Raw genomic sequence first — 23,475 nt, 5'->3', positions numbered from 1 at the left:
GTTTCTGCTCCTGTCTGGGCACAGAAATGGTTAAAACACAGGCCAGTGTAGACAAATGTGCATTTACAGAACACGTAAAGAAAAGATTTTGAAACGTGTCCTGGGGTCTGGAATCTTACTGCTCCAGAGGTATCCCAGCACCAGCAATATCATTAGATGGTAGAGCTTATTCAGAAATCAAAATCTCGGGCTCTATCTCAATCCTACTGAATCAGGATCCACATTTTAACAAGACGTTTCCTGTGTAGGGGATTCGCCTGCACATTAAGTTTTGGGAAGTAGTGTTCTGGAAGCTTCTGACCTTAGTAGGTAATGACGATATTTTTCATTTGCCAAATATCTGCTATAGATGCATTTTCTGAAGGTATTTATTTTATAAACCTTATGTCATTCTAACTCTAGGCCAGGCACCATTCTAGCATGTGCCACATACTAATTCATTTAATTCCCATGACAACTCATGAGGTATTAACTATTATTATTGCTACCTTACAAATGAGGGAACTGAGGCACTGAATAATTAAGACATTTACCTGAGGTTCCACAGCTAGGAAATGAAATCACCAGGATCCCAGGGCAGAGTCTGACTCCACAATTTGTGCTGTTGGTGACTCTGGAAGCCAACCTAAGCTCTCCAAATGACTTCCTAACTTCACTAACTGAAGCCTATCAAAATGCATTCAGAGGAAATTTGGTTTTTCCTTTCTGGACCATTCTCTGAAATAGTGAGTTTATAAAACTCACAGAAAACATTTTCAGTGCTCTGTATTTTAAAAGCCCTACTGAGTTGTTAAAATACAATTTCAAAACAGAACAAAACAAAGCAAAAACTTTCTGGGGACTTCCACTAACATCTCTTTCTTTCTTTCTCAGTTTAAAATAAGTCAGTGGAAAATACATGGGTCCATGAGAAATGTCTTCCATTCAAGTTTATTCTAGGGACCACCATGAGTATTCCTCAAAAAACCAATTAATCCAAACTGTTAGCAATATACTTATTAACAATCACCCTATAAAATGAAAAATCTTTCCTTCACTACTTTGAGTTCCCAGCAATAATGATTTTTAAGATTGAGCCATTCAAATATCTTTTCCCCTACCCACCACATCCTACTCCGATCACCAAATATTTCAGGTGGTGTTTGGTTTGTTTAGATCATGTGCAGTGAGATGAGGATTGCCTTTTCCAGACTTCTGCACGAAAGAAGTGCAGTAAAGCTTGTGGGTGAATTATTTTCTCATACTCTATTATTGTGCAGAATTTTAGATTTCAGAATAGAGAGCCTTTATTTCTCATCTGTCCATTGGTTTTCTAAATCTCACAGAACTTTTCCCTGTAGAGGGAAAATGGGAGGGTGAGTTCCGTTTGGGGCTGTATTTTTCTCAACCATTGTGAGGCAGTCATCTCTTTTGATGAACCTAAAAACCTCACCCCCAAAGTTTCTTACTTACCAGTGGGGCATCTAGTCCCAATTCACTGAGGGAAACTTCCTGATCCATCATGCCAGCCAAGATTTAGTTTAGAAGATTTTGAAAGGTTTGCTTTTTATAATTGGTGTTATAGAAACTACAAGGCATTTTTGTTTTGCAAATATAAAACCACACTATAATATTAAGTTGTGTTCCAATTCCATGCCAAGCCCCAACCCCAGCCCTACCCCCATGGAAATTGAGCTACATCCCCCTTATCTATCCTAAGATTCACTGATAGGGCAAGTCCACAGATGACCACTTCCTCTGAGTCCCTCCTCCACCCTTAGTATGCTTGCCCTATTTCTTCCCTCTTTTTCCTTTGGTCCTTCTTCATTTTCCATTTCTAGGGCTAATTGTCCCCTTACTGATTTCTCTTTCTCTCTTTTCTCTCTCTAACTCTTTATTCAACTTTGCTACCATTATTGGAATGTAGAGTAAAGATGCTGGTATCAGGACTTTGGTTATGTTGGATGAACAAGGAGGTAAGTTGAGATTTCTTCAGTAAGAACAATTCCTCATCTGAATAAAGTGCATTTAAAAAATGATTTGTGTATACACAGGTAGTCCTTTGAACATATTTATATGCATATACGAGTATGAGTATAAGGGTACTAGAGTTTTCACCATCTTGCTTTTTCTCTTTCTCTGTTGAAAAGATTGGTAGATGTATGGGAATGTTGACGCCTTCATGACTGATTGAATGTCACTACTCTCCCTGTTAAATATGTTGAAGTAACAGAATTTTTAAGGCAAAAATCATTTTTTTTCTTTTAATGATAGTATTTTGGACAGTTTGAGAATTCTCTGATCCTCCTTATCCCCAATTTTCCTCATAAACTTAGTTTTCTTATAGTAATTCCTAGATAGAATAAGAGAATAATATATCACTTCCATTTCTTGTGACCATCCTAATTCAGTATCTGACAGTTTTGATTTCTAAGTCATCATGAGGATTCCTTAAGTAACCAAACTAGGTCCTTTTAGATCTTCAACAGGATATAAGCTGAGGGAGATCATTGGAAAATGGGGAATTGAACCATTTAAAATATTTAAATTGTTTTGTAATTATTATGGAAATGCTAAAAGCAATAAAAATCAGAAAACCCATGAAAAGCATCTTTGTACTCTTAAGTGGAATCTAGAAGGATAATATTTTCTGTCTCAATATATCTTGTGGTATGGTGATGCTTATTTAATTCTAGCCACAAGTTAGCTAGCTGATTCTATTCTGAATTCTTATCATAACAAGCAAATTGCTGAGAATTTTTTCTCTTTATTTATGTTTTTGAAAACATTAGAAAATTCTTACGAGTCATGAGAAATTTTTTAATGTCAAAGATAAAAATGTAAAATGTATTCACAACATAGGACACCACAAACAAACTTCAAAAATAAAGACACCTCAAATGGGGTGGGGGCATGGGAATTGCCATACAGATAACAGACATAAGGCATTTTCCTAAAATACAGAGAGACCTCGCACATGATCAGAGAAAAGGGCAACAACCTACAAGCAAATTGATATAATCATCAGTTTATAAACAGTATAATGAAACGATGTTTCAACTGACAATAATGAGATGCCACTCTTTAGCAGACTGATACAAATTTTTAAAATTGATAATCACCAATGCTGTGAGTATTTTGGAAAAACAGAGATCTTTAATGTACAGATAGGCACTTTAGACTGATATGTATGTTTGAAGAATGATTGGATAATATTTTCAAATTATGATGTACACTCATCTTTAACCAAGACACTCTACTCCTGGAATTATATGCTGCAGAAATACATTGACAGCTATTATGTTTAAGGGTGTAAACCTGGAAACAGCCTAAATATCTGTCAGTGGGGAGACCAACCAAATGAATTATGGACTGGCCATAAAAGAAATATTCTTCAACCATTACACTAAATGAGATAAATCTTTACCACCTTCTGATGAGTGAGGGCAGGGCAGGGAGAAACTGGAAAAAGGTATCATTTGGGGTCCTCTGGGAGTAAATGCTGAGTCAGAAGTGTATGAGATCTCTTATGGATGCCTGTGATGGGTTAAGGGAAGAGAAGTAGGAGTAGGTGGGGAAAGCTGTTGACTGATGCAGGTCTGACAACTTGTTAAGAGGAGCAGAGCAGAGAGGATTTGGGAGGAAGAGTCTCAGACTCCAGTCCTGCCCTGAGAAAATGTCAGCCAGGCTAATAGGGAGCCCAGGGGCTAAGAAAACCCAATGCAGCAGCCCCACCGTAGGAAGGAATGCCTCAGGTGTAGTGATGCCATTGTGCTCATGGCTATGGTTGAGCCATATGGCTGAGCTCATGTCTAGAAGCATCCCAGTGACAGCATGGTCTCCATGAAAATACTTTGGTGGATCCCTTAGGTGTAGCAACTGGACATGTGAGGTAACTACAAATTCCTTCTTTTTTTTTTTTTTTAAGATTTTATTTATTTATTTATTTGTCAGAGAGAGAGAGAGAGAGAGCGAGACCACAAGTAGGCAGAAAGGTAGGCAGAGGCAGAGGGAGAAGCAGGCTCCCTGCCGAGCAAGGAGCCCGATATGGGACTTGATCCCAGGACGCTGGGATCATGACCTGAGCGGAAGGCAGCCGCCCAACCAACTGAGCCACTCAGGTGTCCCTACAAATTCCTTCTTAAAGGGAGATCTGAGGGGCACATCATCATGGCTGTCATATATAGACTTTTGTTTCTATATTATTTATTTGTATTGAGCTTTGTCCATAAATATATGCCAAATTTTTTAAAAATTTTTTTTAAAAATCAAGAGAAAAAAGTTTTTTTAAATAATTGAACATCAACTCCAACACTTCCCCACAATTTTTAAAATACAAACTGCTAACAATTTAGACACAAATAACTGAGCCTAGTGACGTAGTTTTGTTTGGAAGGAATTACAATAGCAGTGGCAGTCTTCAGAACCCCCCAAATAAATTTGCTATGTTGTAAGAGTTGCTGGTTTGATCCATGTAACAATGTCCCAGATTTTGAAACTCTGGATGTAGCAAATAATTTTTAAGAAATTAACCCACGGGTGCCCATGTAGGAGAGTGGTATCTCATTTCCAGAGTTAAACTGATACATATACACTCAAATAATTAGGAGTTCCACCTTATTAATTTGCATGTGAAAGGGATTGAAAAGGGAGAAGGGTAATTGGAGGAAAGTTCTGAGAAAGATTTGAAGTAATGCTTTCTTCCCAATACTATAAAGTGTTGACATAAAGACTTGGAAAATAATATATACAAATCTGGAATGAAAAAGAGAGAAAGTGAATAAGATGCTTAAATTGAGTTGCAAATTTCATTGCACTTTGATGAAGAGAATCTCAAGATAAAATTTGCCAGAATCTCTATACAGAAATATATTCTTGAGCACAAATGATTCTCAGGAACATCTATATATTATTTTCTGAGAAAGGAAGCAGAAGAATAGATTTCCCCCACAGGATAGTTAATATTCTAAGCTAAAACATTTCATTTGTGGCCACACCACAGTAAATGCTGAATCCCTCAGTAAACGTATTTCGTAAGCTAGCCTTGGTTTTACCAGATTCATGGTGATCACAATGATACTGAGAAAAAACACACAACTGTAAAAACCCACAAAGTGAGCGGCTTCTGCCTGGTCTTAAGTGGTACATGTTCCATTTATACTATAAGGTGATTAGGACCTTTTAAAATGATGGATGAGCCTCAGTCAACAACTGTCTTCATTGCCATGGTAAATGCATTTTCATTCTGCATATGCTGTGTTTAGTTGCTTAAAAATTTCTCTCCAGTTATGCTCTCCTAATTTTGTCTATGCCTCAGCACCAAAAATGTTGATTGCTTCTCTCCTGCAGCTGCACAGGAGTTTCAAGAAACAGACATCCTTCCAAAGAACCATTCCAGGTTGTCCAGCTAAATGGTTGCATTCAGAAATTCTTTATGGGATTCTTGTTTTATACCCAGGTATCAGGAGACACCAAGGAGCACTGAGCATGACAGATGGCCCTGGAAATGTACTGAGTCCTGGGACTTTTATTCCTTCTAGAAAACTTGTTTCGAAGTGAAATCACCATGAAACCACCTTATCACTAATGTGGGATGATTTAATCTTTCATCTCCATATCTCTTGTTCCTTTTTGTCTTTACTGGGTTATGCGTTTGTTGCAATGCTGAAGATGCAGCCCTTGGGAAAATCCCATGGGATCTACTCCAAGCTAAACAGTGAGATCTTTGACCTCTGCCTGACAGAGGAAGGGCAAAGTAAGTCCTCTTCCAGAGTGCCTGCTGACTTTCTTAAAAAGTTCATGGCACTACAAGGTAGCATTTGAGAAAACATTCCTCTTGTTAATGTCTACACACTAATATCTGTTACGAATGACGGAAGTTGCACTGTCCAGTGTGATAGCCACTAGCCACATGTGACTATTTAAATTTAGGTAATGAATTTCCAAATGTTCATCAATGCTAAGGATAATGGCAATCATGTAGGTGGCATCTGGTAACTGACTATACTCATGAGGTCTTGTACACTGGGTCAATAACTTTGACATCTTGCTACTCTTCTAACGTTTGTTTTTTAACCAGGTTGGGGACTCTAAGGGCCTCATGTTGCCTTGCTTAAGTAAGATTAGTAGAAAAAAAATGTCTAAACTTAGATCCCTGAGTATCCTCACATTGGTGGATCTCTCATAAATAACCAGTTATCCAAACATGGCAAAAGAAAGTACAATCTCTTGCCTCAACATAGAGTGTCATCATACTGGAATGCCTCTCCTAACTCAAAATATTATTGTCCTCCTGAGTCTCCAAGAATAGACAGAAAACAGCCAGAAACCACCCTAGGGAGGTAAGGAGCGGTCAGCTATGGACAGTACATTGCATCAGCCAGTGAGATGCTGCTGGTCACACCAGGATGGAATGAAGATATTGGTTATTTTCAAGCATTTCCTGAGAGATGTCCTCACAAAATTCCACTGAAAAGCCATGAAGTCTCAATATACCAAACACCCACAAACCTAACATGGTATCCTCTAAAGATAAATAGTTAGAATACCAATGACAAAATGGCACCACAATGGTTTTTAAATTAAGAGTTTGGCTCATAATTGTGTTAAAATGATAAACTCAACCAATATTGGTAGCTATAGAATTGTTTTCTGAAAGAGCTTCAGCATCCCTCTCTTAGCTATGATCTTTGCCTAATAGTCTGTCAACCTGTGATAGAACCCAGCTCACAGAAATTCCAACTGCAACCAGCTTGTTTGTTTTTATATTTTAATTTGAATTCACTGGTTCAGAAACACAGCACGTGTGGATCAATTTACGTGTTTATTTTATTACATTTTATTTTTATTACCTCCTAATCCCTGGGCCTACAGTGGGTGGTGCTCCTGAAATGTTGTCAGAAAAATTCCTCAGGAAGGACAAAGGCCTGAATATGCTCCCATGCCATATTCTGTGTATTTCAGTGGTCGTTAGTGGAGTGCAACATGTTTTCCCTGAGTCCAGATGCTCCTTCAATCCCATCTCCACCCAGCACTCCAGGAAGATATTAGCAATTATTCCATTGGGATTTCGGTCTGTACTTAACATGGTTCTTCCTTTTGACGATGTTGAGCTCCTTCTCTCTCTATCAATCCCCTTAGTCAATAGTTAATTTTACCTTCAGGCTAATTTATTACATTCTTTAAAGCGAACTGGAAAGAAGTCTTCATAAAGGCACAAAATCTTCTGGAATGTAAAGACTTGCCATCCTTTTTATTTTATTTTATTTTGTCCTTTTAAAGATTTTCTTAAAGACATTACTAGACATATGCTTACCCAGCAGAAGTTCACCGGCACAACACTGTTTTTCTCCCTCACTATCCAATGCTGGAGAAACACTTAAATCTTGCCTTCATCCATCATTTGAAGAGCACGGCACTGGTAGCTGATTCTCTAAGCTGGATTCTATTCTTTAGCCCCATTAGAGAGAAACACAGTGGGCTCTTGTTTTCCAAATGGACAGTCTCCCCATTTTGGGTCAATAAGGAACTTATCTTAGTTTGTAATGATAATATCCACTGGACAATTTAATGTGAAATTCTTCTAAGTGATTATGTCTGCCCTTAGCCTGGAAATGGATTTATCAGTTTTATTCCAATCAAGACTTTATTCCCAGAGGCACAGGCAGGTGTGCATAGAAATGTAGATGAAAAGAGGGATGGAAGTGTAATTAGGTTCTGTAACTTGACAGCCAACACATCACATTGCTGCTTTCCTTTAAGGGCCTTAAAAGCTATTCTAAAAACCCCTTCATTGAACTTGTAATTTACTCAATGTGGTGCCATAACTTCTGAAAAATTAATCAAGTTAGTGAACGTAACCGTGGCAACGTAGAAGCATAAGCTGGTTTTATGGCTATCGATCTACGTCTCAGATGCACTCAGGTCTGCTTTGCTGGAAGAGATGACTCGGTAACTGTTCTGTGTTCCAGCCTGTCACCCCCTCCTCCAGACACCCATGTGTTTGTTCTCCCTGCTGTCTGCCTGGGGTTGGGATCTAACATCCCCCCCTCCTCCACTATAGAGCCTGGGAAATCGGGGAGCAGAGAAGTGAATGCCTTCCAGAACTTTCACAGCAAATAAATCATAGGATGAGGAGAGGAATTTAAATGTCCCAGTGCTTGGGACATGACTCTGCTGATGTTGCTTTTTTTTTTTTTTTTTAAACAGTGTCTCTGAGTTTAAGGATTCAAAACCAAGAACTGTCCCTGGGCTAGGGAACAGACCACCGCTAGGGGGAAAAAAAAATCTGGTACCCATTGCTAATTATCACCTTAATTGTTGTCATTTTCCCCAAAGAAGATTGAATCTATTTGCTATCCTTTCCTGGTGGAGGATGCTTAAAACCAAAAGATAGAGATATTTAAAGTTGAATCAGGTACCTTCTCTAGTAACATGACATCTTGAATTCCTAAAACATTAACACCATGTTTTTCTTTCTCTTGGGTTTCACTGGTGTCTGAGTAAGTGAATAGGTTGTGCTGTTTTCCTGGACACTCAGAATCCAACAGGCCCACGTACCCCATCCCATCATGTCTGAATTGCAAACTATTTCAAGCATCGTTTTTGTTCATTTCCTTCCACCTGTGCCTGGTAGGGCGGCAGCAGGTTCCAGCAATGCATCCTCTGGGACCATGCATTGTAAAATCTTTCTCTTTCAAATTCTGCTCCACATAGTCATTTCTCATGTTCTGTTGGAAACCCCCAAAAAATTCATTCCACACTGTCATCCCTTTGTCCTAACCAGAACAACTCGATCGTGTCGAAGAAGGCATGAACCATATCAACCAAGACATGAAGGAGGCCGAGAAAAATTTAAAAGATTTAGGGAAATGCTGTGGCCTTTTCATATGTCCTTGTAACAAGTAGGTACTGGGTACCAGCTCTAATCTGTGGCGTCCAGTTTTCTTTCTTTTCTTCCTTCTTTTGATTTTTTTCTTTTTTAATGTCAAAGTGAATGTCTGAAGTTTTGTCTTTTTTTTCTTTGTCCTTTTCCATCTGCTTCATTCTGTGGGGATAAAATACTTGTGTTTAATCAGAACAACTGGAACGCATTGAGGAAGGGATGGACCAAATCAATAAGGACATGAAAGAAGCAGAAAAGAATTTGACGGACCTAGGAAAATTCTGCGGGCTTTGTGTGTGTCCCTGTAACAAGTAGGTGCTGCCTGCCTGCCTGAAGCTTTGGTTTCCCAAGGCCCATCTCCAAGCCTTGACAAGCTCATTCCTGCCAAGCACAAAGGCAGGATGAGCATGTGGCATGCAGAACAACAGATCAATACCGTATCCAATGCATTCATCTCATAGCATAGATGATATTAGTGGGAGTTACTGTTGATGCATTAAAAATCAGGCATACTACAGTGAAAGCTTCACTGTCAGCAACTTTTATTGACGAACGTTTCAACATTTTCCAGAAAGTGTACCTTGAGACAGAGATGAGCCTCAAGAAAGAGGCACCCAGGAAATTTTTTTTTTTCCCACCACCCCAAAAGCCAAAATTGTAGAGCTAGAAAAGATTGTGGGGTAAGTTTGGAAGTTGAGAAACACCTATGTTCAAGATTTGATTTTTCCAGAAGCAAAAGAGACAGGTAATTTGGCCTAAGCGAGCATCTGTAAGACAGAGAGTATGACAGAGATTGCCCCACCAGTTGCCAAATCTGCCCAGCGATTAGACTGTAGATTCCCCAGCTGCACCCAGCCCAGAGGCCGTGAGCCCTTCACCTCGAGGTGCTCAAGCCTTACTCAAATTGGACCCATCCGTCTGAAATTCTTCCTCTTGGAAGATCTACCCGTGCACTGACCAAAATGTTGAAATGTGTAGATTTTGCATGCACGAACATCACAAAACGTTCAACTGTTCTCAAGGTTCTGCAACGCTTTTTTGGAATGTAGCAGAAATGTGACATGTGGTTATAAAGGTTTACAACAGAAGGAACCTGAAAATGAGGGTTCTGGAAGATAGTCTTATTTGACTAGCAGTGGAAAAAAAAAATGCATGAGTGGATTGTCCAACATGCATTTGGAAAATTAAACCCGTTACCCAGCCTCCCTCACCCCTCCCACTTCCCTTTGAACAGAAGCCTTTTTCCTAAAAGCTCTCCTGATCCTAGCTTTTAGAACAGCAATTGATGTCATTTCTAGCTGATTATACGACCGTTCACATCCTTTAAACTTTGAGGCTGATTTAAAATATCCCACTTCCTGTTTAGGAGGGGGAGGGGCTCGATGTACAAATAAATTTAAAACTGTTTTAAAAGAATGATCTACAGTAAAGCCTGATTAACTGGAATCCAGCTGACTGGAACTCTCAAATGTATTTATACGTTTGCTTCCTTCCACTGTTAGTAAAAAGAGACAGTTGAACAAAGGGCTGGGGATCATGTCGGGGACTTAAAATGGTTTCTCTTGAAGGGCAATCTAGGCAGTTCGCTTTCTATCACTCAGTCTACATCCTGTAACTTCCACACCTATGGGGACCAAACAATAAGGGTTGATCCTCAGAGGAAAGGCCATCAGGCACATCAAGTGAAACCATAACCAAGGAAAAATTCGGTCATGTTCACTACCCTAAGACTGTAAGGCAGGAAAGTGTCTTGAGAATCTAACAGATGTTCAGCAATCACCCCTGAAACCTAATTTTCTTCCATGGCCCACTGTTAATTAAGAAAGTTGTGCCATTCACCAAAATGACTCATGGCTACGCATTCCAGTTAGTCAAGACTTAACTGTATATCCTTTTCCGTGGCCGCTTGCCCCCCAGGTGAGATTTCCACCTGTCTTGTGATGAATTCCCACAGACACGATTTCCCCATTCATCCACTGTGTGGAGAAGGCATGGAGGCAGGCCCCGCCCCAGGATGGATTCTAAAGTTCAGATGAAATCATGGCCCCTATGCATTCCACGTAGTAGTTGGCACAAGAGACCCTAACTGAGCTTCAAAGCTTGAGTGAAGTGTTCCCTATTGTGTGTAAATAATGCTTTAAAAACCATGTGTCACAATGCAGTGGCTGGTGGTGCCCCAGACTCTGTGAGGGCTTTGCCCTGTCTCGGCATGTTTCAAAGGACTATGGTAGATGTACGGCAGTTCTGTGAGTCTATGTGCAGCATTGTGGGTGCAGTGATTCGCCTTCTTTCAGAAACGCAAAATTTCCCACCCCCTTGACTTTGCCAAAGATGGTATACCAGATATCTTACATAGCAGAAAACCTCACGAGGTCCAGATAACTTCTTGTAATGTGAGAAGGGAGGGAATGGGGAGTCGGAAAGAAAACAAAGCCAGACTCTAAGCTCTATTAAATTAGTTTTTGGATCCTGTCCCACGGAGTGGCCCTGTGGCTCTTTAGCAGAGTCAATTCTGACTGCTCCGAGGGCTGTGGCATTATACACTAGATTGTGGGAGTTGCTGAAATTCCATTTGTACAATTTTCCGGCTTATTCCAGGGTTACTTGGTCCCCAATCTGCAAATATTAGTATTAGAGCCAGTTTATAATAGATGGCTGTGATCCTCCAGTGTAAGAAAAAAAAGGGGGGGTGGGCGTAAATTCTGGTGTCTTATAAGAGAAAATAGGAAAGTGGGACCACAGGAAGTTCTCTTGTTTTTGGACTGAAAAGAATGTGGTTTCTACTATGCAAAGAACCTAAAAACATCTTTGATTGCCTTAAATTACAACACACCCACCAAAATATGCTGCACATGTTTCTATTGGGCACAACAGGTATGCCTGGATTTTAAGTTTGTCTCCAAGGCAGCTCAGTGAAATATGGCCCGTGGAGACCACAGCAGTTCCAGACCACTCTCCCCTGCCACATCCCAGGATAGTTTGAAATAGGAGTTGGTAAACACTCCCACCCAGTCCCCCAGCCTGATAAGAAGCTATTGAACTGCGTTTCAATTCCACATGAAGGCTATTACTGTCCTGCTAGTGCCTTTCTCGAGAATGGCCAACTTCTGGAGTAGTTTGGCTTAAATGAGAATGCTTCACTTTTTACTCATGCCTGTAGCTGGTGCATGAAGAAGACGTAGAGGGATTTCCTTTTCTGGTGCTAGATGGCTTGTTCTCTCTTCTATTTTCCTGCATTCATTTCACTATGCCTCTTTTACTTTTTGTCTCTGTGGACAAAGGTTTGTACATCGACTAGATGTATGGTGACTGTTTGGAAGTACCGATATATTATCTAATTCAAATCACTCTCGAGGCAACTCAAAGACCACCACCCTTGGCCAACCACCAATCCTTTATGTCCTTCATGCAGAGTTGGAAGAGTTAGTTCTGCACATTCATTGGGGGAAAAATTAAAACAGGGAATCTTTGCATGATGGTGTGTCAAAACTTGGTCGAGTATGTTTTTCTTGGTAACAGTGTGTTGCTGTGGTGTGATGTACACACTCTACTTGGCAGTCTTGTTATGTGTCTGTCTGCCAGTATGTTTTTCTGTGTGTTTTGTGTCTCAAAATATAACCATGTCACTGAAATAGAACTGAATGTCCTCCAGCTACCTTAATCCTTGTCTTAAATCCAACTAAACTGCAAAAACAGACCAAAACAAGAACAACCTTTGGGCAAAGGTTGCAGTCTTGACAATTGCAATTGGCTTGATTGGAAATGAAATGCTGAGTAGCTGAGGCATGGTGGTGGCCAACTGTTTGGGTCCAGATCATGATATATCGGTATTCTCTGATGCCTCGAATTAAAACCCATTTGCTTGGTTCGGTTCTTCGCTTGAAGAGGTGACCATTGTTGTGAGCTTGATGCTCCACTCCTTTGCCTTGTCACTCACCCTCTTTTTTGCATAGGCTTAAATCAAGTGATGCTTACAAAAAAGCCTGGGGCAATAATCAGGACGGCGTGGTGGCCAGCCAACCTGCTCGTGTGGTGGATGAACGGGAGCAGATGGCCATCAGTGGTGGCTTCATTCGGAGGTGAGCCGCATGCAGCCAGCCCTGTAGCCGTTGTCCATGGTTAAGTAACAAATCACCCCTAGCTGGGTGGTTCTGATTTATTTATTTGACAGATAGAGATTACAAGTAGGCAGAGAGGCAGGCAGAGAGAGAGAGAGAGGAGGAAGCAGGCTCCCCGCTAAGCAGAGAGCCCGATGCGGGGCTCGATCCCAGCACCCTGGGATCATGACCTGAGCTGAAGGCAGAGGCTTTAACCCGCTGAGCCACCCAGGCGCCCCTAGCTGGGTGGTTCTTAAAGCAACAACCATTTTACTGGCCACTTATGAATGTGTATGTTGGATGGGCAGTTCTGCCAAGAGCCCCTCCTGGGCTGCCTCATTCCATGCAGGAGGATGCACGATGGCCCTAGATAGTCTCAGGCACTCGTCTCAGGGTTGGCTAGGGCAGGGTGCCTCCACTCTCTCCCACGTGTGGTTCCTCCAGCAAAGAGCCCTGGCTTCTCCCATGTTGGTGGCAGCATTCCAAAGGGGCAGGCTCCAACATACAAGCACTTATCAAGCCTTGTCCGGTTTGCCAGTTTCATCAGACAAAGGGAGTCACATGACCGTGACCGGCATTGATGTGGCAGTAAACAGGTGTCTCATTCCATAGATGGAATTGAACAGAACTTATTAAAGACATTGTTTACAGAGGTGTGGGCCAGGTTGATAACAAGCGATGGTAAAGCCTTTGTGGACTAGCAATAGCAGGAAGAGTCTTGAAGTTTCTGTTATCAGAACCCGACAGTAGTTACCACTGTGGGGGAGGGGCTACAGAGAAATGCAGCTGTTGCAAAACAGCAGGAAATGAGAAAGGGAAATAAATGCCCCCATTCCTCTTTCCTCTTGCCCTCCAATATCTCACTGGACATCTGCCAAAGCCTACTGGAAGCCTGAGCATTAAGAGAATCTGGGTGATGCAGTTAAGAGAGGTCAGCATCTCTTGGCAGAGAGCAAAACAGGTCAGAGAACGGAGCTGGGAAGACAAATACAGAATAACAAGCATCCCTGACTTCTGATTTCCTGTGGGACCTGGAAGCAAAAGCCAACTTAAGGACCTATTTAAAAAATCTCAAATTACACAAATCTGCCTACCCAGAAATCAGTTTTCGGGAAACTAGAAAACAGAGGAAATACTGACAAATATTCCTGTTAAAAAGAAAAAAAAATTAAAAAACCTATCCCTTTTTCGAGACTACTACTATGACTCAGCAGTGATTAGAGTGCCTAGTGGCTTGAGTAGTACAGAGATGTATATCTATCTATCCCTGGGCCATCGTGGCTGATGTTACCAGCCAATAACCCAGATTCAAGTAACAGGTCATGGTCACTTAGGTATTAAGTCCAGATAGCTACATAAGGCCTCACAGATGACAATTCTATTCTTGTTTCTATCTGCTCGCTGGGAAACTAGACCAAAGGTTCTCAGTCCTGGGTGCACATTGAAATGACCTGAGGCTGTTTTTTAAAAACATCAGTACTGAGGGGCACCCGGGTGGCTCGGTCAATTAAATGTCTGCTTTTGGCTCAGGTCATAATCCTGGGATCCGGGGGTCCTGGGGTGCCCCCCAATCCCACTGGGTTCCCTCTGGTCCTCCTCCCACTCACGTGCTCACTTGCTCTCTCTCTCTCCCTCTCTTAAATAAAAAATGAAATCTTAAAAAAAAAAAAAAGTGAGACCCAAGCTTCTGGGCTCTTTAAGCTTCTCAGGTGATTCTAATATATAATCAGCATTGAGAATCATGGAACCAGAAGTATGCCTTAGCTGTTGATAGTCATTTAAATAAGCTTTTCTCGTAGGTAAGAAAGCTAAGAAGTTCCCCTTTAATTTCTCCTGGTTTAGGCTGCTTTAAAACCTTTGTGGGCCAGTCTACACTGGGAGTTACCATGGGGGATGGGATTTAACCCCTCTGAACATTTTTAGCCTATCACCATCTGCAGCGGGAAATGTTACTTAGCCAGAACATCCTAGAATGAGTACTTACCACTTGCAATAAAGAGTCATTACCTTCTTAACTTTCAAGCTGAGCTGTGAAAAAAATGGCAAGGTGCTAAGGCAGTTCGAGAGCCAACTCTTTCCTTCCCAAACTGGAAAAATAATCTTTTGTCACATTTTTTTCCTACAAAATCACCTATTCACAATGCCACCAACCCACCCCCCACTGCAATGAAATCTGGGCAAGTAGAAATCATCTTTTTTTTTTTTAAAGATTTATTTATTCATTTGACAGATAGAGATCACAAGTAGGCAGAGAGGCAGGCAGAGAGAGAGAGAGAGAGAGGAGGAAACAGGTTCCCTGCTGAGCAGAGAGCCAGATGTGGGGCTCGATCCCAGGACCCTGGAATCATGACCCCAGTCAAAGGCAGAGGCTTTAACCCACTGAGCCACCCAGGTGCCCCAAGTAGAAATCATCTTGAATAAATAGCTCCGTTTGGGGCTTGAATAAATAGCCTCCGTTTGGGGCTGATTAAGGGGCAGACTGTAATTATCCTTACTCTTCCCAGCGATTTTGGTCTCAAATGGGAAAGAAGTTGAGCAAAGAAATTCTCTGACTTAACACAACAAGACTTTTCTTTCATTCTCAATTTAACTCTTGGAGACTTTGGTTGACATTTCAGAAAGAAAAATACAGTTTCTAAGTAGTTCCATCTTCATTCCCTGACCCAATCCTCTCAACTAAAATAATTTTTTTCTTAAAAAATGAAAATTAGGATAAACATATGATCATAGAGAGGAAACGACATGCTGGTGCAAGTGAGAGAAATAGATAAATTAATCTATTTAATGTGCCTTCTTTAAAAATAGAAAGTCAAGGGTTCAGAAATGATATTTAAAAATTATTTTCCAAGGGCAAACCCCTTTAGGTCCCATTCCTCCCTGAGAACTCTGTACTATCATTTTGCTATCTCAATAAATTTTGTTTCCCTGCCCACCAAAAATAAATAAATGGATATAGATAGATATTAAAATTATATTCTAGGGACACCTGGTTGGCTCAGTCAGTTAAGGGTCTGACTTGATCTCAGTTCAGGTCTTGATTTTAGGGTCATGGCTTCAAGCCCTGTGTTGGAGCCTACTAAATAAATAATTAAATAAATAAAAATTATTTTCTAATGTATGAAAGCCAAAATGTACTCATATTGAACAGAAATTAAAATGCATGGGATTGATACCTACGGGTCTCCAGAGTTTCCCTGAGCTTTGGGTCCATAGTATTTGAATTTTTTCACATTTTCTATCTGCTAAAAAATTGCATTTTGACTACCAGGGTAACAAATGATGCCCGAGAAAATGAAATGGATGAGAACCTGGAGCAGGTGAGCGGTATCATTGGAAACCTCCGTCACATGGCCCTAGACATGGGCAATGAGATCGATACACAGAATCGCCAGATCGACAGGATTATGGAGAAGGTAAGCTTGTGGTAGTCAGTAAGTTTCCATTGTTCCTTACTTCTTCTGAAATACCACTGGGATAAACAGCATGGTAAGTCCCTCAAACTGTGACATGGGATTCAGGCATCCTGATAGGTGGAAATTTCCCCCTTTATTTTCCTAGACAAAAATTCACAGCATATAAGTACATAAGAAGGTAGAATTTAATCTAGCAGGTTTTCTTCAGAGGCACCTCTGTTTCGGGACTTGAGCTAGGCTCCAAAGGACATGAGGATGAGAAAGACATCATCCCCACTGCTAAGAAACTCACAGCCTACAGGAGGCAGTGAGCTTCTAGCTGAATTTACTGCCACACAAAAGATAATTCGCCAAGAGAGCCACACATAAAATGCTAACTAGGGTTAGAGGAGGAAAGATTTCAAGAGTTAAGCAATGGGAAAATCTCCAAAAAAAATCAAATCCAGTCTTGAAGATCGGTTAGGAGCTTGTCAAGAGATGATGTAGGAATAGAATCAGGAAATAAGGGAAAGAATACTTATTTTAGTTTAACCAGAAGATGAATATAAGCTTTGATTTTATAAATGCCAGCACTTTAATGATAGTTCAAAAAGGCCCAGATTCCATTTCCAGTTCAACAGTTCACATGTCCAGATCTCAGAATAGAAAGCGTAGTCTGATGAAGTTGAGTTCACACAAGGACACCAGATGTGGCTCTAAGACAAAACCCCCTGGTGTCAACAAGAGGCATAAGGAAAAGTGAAGAGGACGGAATGGGAAGGGGTGGGTTTAGGGACTTGAGACTGGAAAGGAACCGAAAGAAACACTGGATAGCCTTTATAAAAAGATTTGGGACACCAAAACCTGATATTCCACATTACGTAAATCTGACATACTTTCTATGATCTTGTATTCTGCTGCTTCCCGAATCAGTAGAGTCCTGAATATTGCTTATAATCTAAGATGTCAAAATGCCAACAGGAAGAAATAGATACATTAGAGCTTTGTTGGTAATTGTGCATCTATAGTCAATTCTAGTTGGCTAATCTTACATTGTATGAGTTTATGTCCTGGGAGATACTGAAGTTTTGAGCCTAAAACCCTGAGTTTTTTTTTAACAATTCATTCCATTTTAGTGAGCAGAGAAGGATGCTTTGAATCCTAAGGGTAAACATTGAGTTTCTTGGTACCCAAGAATCCTCCACTGACTTGAAAAAGGAAAGAGCAAACATAAAGGAAACGCTTTGCCCTATTGTGTTCTATGTGTTCCCTATTAAAAATATCTGATCGCATAATATTTTGCCTGATCGATACTGAGTTACACAAATGTCAGTGTTTGCTGGCAAAAAGCTTGTGCTTTGCTTACTTTAACAAGTCATGACACACTTATCATTGTTAAGAGACTTTGGTATGCTAAAGCTTTTAAAGCTGCACAAATCAATAGATTGTAGGACAATATTGAGAGTTTCAAAAAGCACTGGAGCCAACACAAGCTGACCTAACCCATTATGGCCCAGAAAAAGAGCTAAGAAACAATTGGAGAACCATCTTCCATCAGGAAAATGATCTGAAAAAACAAGAAGTACTCACTTTCTGTCAATGGACCCAATTTACTCACAGATGTAGGGAGATAATGTACCTCTCACTCAATTAGAGTTCCAGAAGGAGTACTTTTACTAAGAGAGAGGGGTCAAATTTTTATTGATAGAGTAGGACTTTCAGCACAAAAAAGTGTTCCTGGAAAGGCAAGTGGCATCTTAGTTCTGCCTTTGCATTTCTAGTTCTCTTCTCTGGGAAGAGAACATTCAGGGGGGCCCAATTTACGACAAGGGCAAAAACGTATGCAGCTATGATGTGTAATTGGAAGTCAGGCAAGTGGATGGGAAATAGCCGTTATGGTTTGTGTCATTCTTGAAGTCCTGAATTGTTTAAGAAGTGAGAGAGGGGTCTAGTTGCCTTTGAATACCTAGCCTTTGTCTTAGCTCCAAAATCAGAATCTGAACATGATTGGGTAGAGTCCATTTCAACCCAGCATTGGCACAAATGATACATGTCCTATGAGCTGCCCAGTTTTTAATAGATTTCAAATTTCTCATGTAAGTTCTCACTTGTGAGAAGAGTGATCAGTGATCAAACAGTGATCATTGAACAGGAAACAGTGATCAAACTTCTCTTGCATCTCTAACAGTAAATTAGGCTCACAGTCTAAGAATAAAAAGAATCTTGGGGCACCTGGGTGGCTCAGTCAGTTGAGTATCCAATTCTTGGTTTCAGCTCAGGCCATCATCTCAGGGTTGTGGGATTGAACCCTCATCAGAAGCCATGCTCCGTGCAGAGGCTGCTTGGGATTCTCTCTCTCTGCCCCTTCCCCTGCTCATGCTCTCTGTCCTCTCTCTCTCTCAAATAAGTAAATGACTAAAAACTTAAAAAAACAAAAACAAAGAAAGCGAATCTTCTGATGTTTCTCCCATATTCTCTCATAGCCCCCTGACAATAATCTTCAACCTACCTCATCAGTCATCATCCTCTCTCATCACTTGGATTGATAGTAAAGTTTTGGAAGTCCAAAACAATATAATTTTTAATACATCCCCATGGACTGTCCAGAAATTACTTTGTCTATTTAAAAGCCTTGCTTTCTGCTTTAAGGTGTATATGTGTACAGTCTTCTAAGGTTGAAATGGTATAATTTCAGAAAACTAAAATGGGGTAAGCCGTATTACCTGCTTTATGTTGTTCAGGAAGTAGTCATGTTCAAACTTCAATTTTAAAGTTGTCAGTGGTGGATGCCACACACATGTTGAAATACAGTGAGGCTGAAGATTTAGCCTCCCTTTGAATTCTATCAATGAGGAAACCAGCATCTGAAAACTAAGATCTTCAGTTCCAGTGGCATTTCCTCCTGCTCACCAGCTTCGTGACCTGATTTCTTCATCCGAAAGATAATAAGGGAACAATTCAAACCTCAGATGAGAATGGGGCTACCATGTAGGGTAATAAGCAACCACTTCTGGAATTCTGAGCAGGGACCTAAAAGCTACCTGCCGTGGTCTGAAGTTAAGATTTCCGGAGTGTTCAGAAGGATGGGCTAATGATCTCCTTCTGACTCTCTTAGTGGCTCTGTGGAGATCATCCTTGCTTTCTCACAAGGGCAAATCATGTGGCATATCTTGGGTATGCCAATGAGCTTAAGATTCTCCAAATAGAAATATGGAAACAGGGGTGGGGTATATTCCATAAATACAGTCCTAAAGCATATAAAAAGAATGAACACAGAGGCATTCTCCAAATACCAGGGAGACATCTAAAAGAAGCTTACCTCAGGATTCTTTCCTAAAAGATGCGATTTCTGTTACATAATAAAGATGTAGTACTTATTGCATAAGGTATATGGGCTTGAATTTTTATATGCTTCAGAGAAAATTTAGGTGGAAATCGCAGATCTTCAGTGAACATAGGTCTGTTTTAGATCCTTTGACGATGTCCAGAGAATAATCTCATGCTCTACTTCAAAATATCCCCTTCTGCCACCAGGTGAATGCTCACCAATGTATTCTTAATGCAAAAGTTTCTAGAATTCTCATTTCCAGACGTGCCATCTATTTTTAAATTAATGATTCCCCCCCCCCCCCCATTTGAACTTTCCTTAGTATTCAGCCTGGAAAAATAGCATAATTCCATCTGCAGAAACATTTCACATTGGTCTGAGCCTAGAATTTTCCTTTACACCAAAGTATCATTATTTCTGATAGAATTTATAGCTAAAGAAGGAAGAGTTAAGAACCACATAAAATTGGAGGGAATACTTATTTTCCAAATCAGGAACCTAGAGTCCAAAATATGAATCTATAGATCAAAACAATCAAGGAAAATTAATGCTCTATCTTAACTTGTTTTGAAAGTTAACTTTTGATTATCCAAATAGATGGTAGGAAACATTGCCAGATAATTCAGAATAATAAATAATATAGCAATATTTCTATTTTAACTTAGCAAATTTCTAGTTGAATATAGATAACTCTAGATGTGCTAGGAATTCACAATTAAACTGAATAAAGTATATCCAGCTTGGTGGAGATTGGAAAGCACCAAGCACCCTAGTAAATGCAAAATCAGTAATCATTAACAAATGCAGGTGGATAAAAAAGCAGTTCAGTTTCCTTATCCTGCCTCTCAGCTTCATGTTCCTCTTTCCAGGCTAGAGAGGGGCAAATACCATTAGGAGTCTTGATAAGACAAAAACAACAGCATAAACAGAAACTTCATCTTTGTCTCTGCTTGCTCACTCACCTTTCTCAGTGGTGTTGGGAATAGTTCATTTTCTGGGGTTTAAAAGTCTATCCTGGTAGCAGCTCTGGGTTTCATGCTGCATATACAGAAAAAGGTGACAGAAAGAGTGAGATCAGTCAAGGCACAAAATTATGGTAAAAGTGCTCTTGTTAAAACAAACAAATGGTAAGTGGCACCTGGCTGGCTCTGTCAGTAGGGCATGTGGCTCTTGATCTTGGGTTTGTGAGTTCAAGCCCCCAGTTGGGTATGGAGCCTCCTTAAAAATCAATAAGCAAGCAAGTAAGTAAACAAGCCAGCCAATTGTCAAACTCATGGGAGTGAGTCTTTAGAAATGGAGCTTAAAATTATTAAACATCCTGAAAACAAGTCGAGTTTTCACTCAATAACAGTAATTGCAACTTAAAATATATTGAGCACTTTATCTTTGCAAGAAATTATTCCAAGCACATTATATGTACAGACTCATTTCATTTTCACAGCAGACCTAAGTACTATAATAATTAACATTGTGATTACTAGGTGGACTCTGACTCCATGCTGCCTGGTTTCCTCATTTGGACAAAGGAATTAATAATAATATACACCTCATAGTTAATATCAATCTTGATGTCAAGGTTGAATGAATGGGATATAATAGACATTCATGCTTGTTAGCAGGATTCTTTTTTGTCCCAGCCATGAAACAAGCAAGCCAAGGCCCCAACATGTTATATAAATGGCCCAACGTGACACTGGTAATAAGTTAGCCGTGATTTAAACCTAACTGCATAAATGATGGTAATTTAACTCAATCCACAGATGTGAATGCCTTCCAGAGACGTCACTGGGTGTCATTCCAGGATAGAAGGATAAATGATATAACCCTGTCCTCAAAAGGGTGTTCTCTGGCAGGGTGAAACAGTCATGAGTACTGGGATGTAGGATCATGTCCAGATAGAACCACAAGCAATGTTTCTGGGATCACGGAAGAAGAGAGGGTCAATTCTGGCAGAAGTTTAAAGATGCCTTCACTCAAGAAGGGGGCATTTGAATAGACCCAGAAGGAAGAACAGAATGTCCAAAGGTAACCTGAGTTCTGTTTTCTTCCCTTTTTTCTAGGCTGATTCCAACAAAACCAGAATTGATGAGGCCAACCAACGTGCAACAAAGATGCTGGGGAGTGGTTAAAGGTGTCAACCCGTGTTCTCTTCCAAATGCTGTTGGGCAAGATAACACCTTCATGCTTTTCTCATCGTATTACCTAGTAGGTCTGCACACATACACACATCAGTTCACCCCCATTGTGAATGTTGTCTTGTGTCTTTCATCAGCTTCCCCACACTTTTATGTGTCTTTTGTTCTTTCTGAGTCTCTTTCTTTCCAAAGGTTGTATATAATAGTCATTTGGTGGCTCTAACTCCCTACATAAGATGTCTTGGGTTTCATTTTTCCTTTTCTCTCCTCAGTGGTGTTTGCTGAATGACAACAATTTAGGAATGCTCAATGTGCTGTTGATTCTTTCAATACACAGTATTTTTCTTGTAAAACTGTGACATTCCACAGAGCTACTGCCACTGTCCTCTCTTTGGGTGTCAGGCTCTGAAACTCCCAAAATTTGCTGTCCTTGGTTCCTCATGGCTGTCATCTGTCTTTATGATTTCATGATTAGACAATGTGGAATTACATTACAGGCATTGCACTAAAAGTGATGTGATTTATGCATTTATGCATGAGAACTAAATAGATTTTTAGATTCCTACTTAAACAAAATCTTTCCATGACAGTAGCATACTGATGAGAACACACACACACACACACACACACACACACCACCACCACCACCACCAACAGAAACAACAAAACAACAAAGCATGCTCAGTATTGAGACACTGTCAAGATTAAGTTCTACCAGCAAAACTGAAGTAGTGTCACTTTCTTTCTGTCAATATATAGACTTACTAATCATGATCATCCTTTTTTAAAAAAAAAGAATTTTAAAAAAAGATGGATTTGACACACTCACCATTTAATCATTTCCAGCAAAGTAGACGTTTGGCTGAACTATGTCAAATGAATGTAATATAGGGTTTGTTTGCTGCTTTTGAAGGCTGTGTTTTTGAGAAAGCAATCTTGCTGTGAAACCGTGTGGAGATGTAAATTTTATAAGGCTGACTCTTACTAATCACCATTTCCCCCTGTGGTTTGTTATCAGTACGATTCTCTGTTGCTTAATCTAGAGCTATGCACACCAAATTGCTGAGATATTTAGTAGCTGATAAAAAAATCTTTAAAAAATAATATAAATGAATGAAATATAGATAAACTGTGAGATAAATATCATTACAGCATGTAATATTAAATTCCTCTTGTCTCCTCTGTCGGTTTGTGAAGTGATTGACATTTTGTAGCTAGTTTAAAATTATTAAAAATTATAGACCCCAGATGTCTGCTTTAATTTCTTCATGGACTCCGTCTGATTTTGCATTCACGTGAAAAGAGGAAGTCTGACCACTCTCTCCCCTTGCTCCTGAGAAGGCAGTTCTGTGTGCTAAGAACACTGTGTGGAAAAAGCAAAAGATGTCTCTTTTAGACACAATTCCAATGGCAGGTGACACTTGGCTTCATTCAGAAATATCTGTGTGTGGATTCAGTGTTGGCTATGGGAGAAAATATAGTTTTCCAGAAGATAGAAGAAAACATCTATGGAAAAAAAATCTGTGGTACTGAGACCTTGACCCTACATAGATTTAGGTTTATCAGGTATCGATCAACTCTTCCTTCCTCTCTCCAAAATCCAATCCCAGCACCAAAAGTGAACCCTTCACAACTACACCACTGCTGCCCCCCACTTGTT

At 40.2% G+C, this 23,475-nt stretch overlaps 1 protein-coding gene across 2 annotated transcripts in view; it reads left to right on the top strand.

Moving 5' to 3' along the window:
• SNAP25 (synaptosome associated protein 25) overlaps nt 1-22,478 on the top strand; it is an 82,419-nt gene extending 59,941 nt beyond the window's left edge. Inside the window, exons 4-8 of one of the 2 annotated variants that reach the window (XM_045981339.1) lie at nt 1,907-1,955; nt 9,057-9,174; nt 12,817-12,942; nt 16,229-16,373; nt 21,741-22,478. In XM_045981339.1, the coding sequence (XP_045837295.1) occupies nt 1,907-1,955; nt 9,057-9,174; nt 12,817-12,942; nt 16,229-16,373; nt 21,741-21,809 (507 nt within the window). In that variant the 3' untranslated portion in view covers nt 21,810-22,478. Of the gene's footprint in view, nt 1-1,906; nt 1,956-8,764; nt 8,883-9,056; nt 9,175-12,816; nt 12,943-16,228; nt 16,374-21,740 lie in introns of both variants that reach the window. The other variant, XM_045981340.1, reaches the window with a different exon arrangement.
• The last annotated feature ends 997 nt before the right edge of the window (nt 22,479-23,475 follow it).

This window comes from Meles meles, chromosome 16 (assembly GCF_922984935.1).
Source record: "Meles meles chromosome 16, mMelMel3.1 paternal haplotype, whole genome shotgun sequence".
Lineage (NCBI taxonomy): Eukaryota > Metazoa > Chordata > Mammalia > Carnivora > Mustelidae > Meles > Meles meles.
Note: the sequence above shows the minus strand (reverse complement) of the source record. Positions and strands in the feature narration are given on the sequence as shown.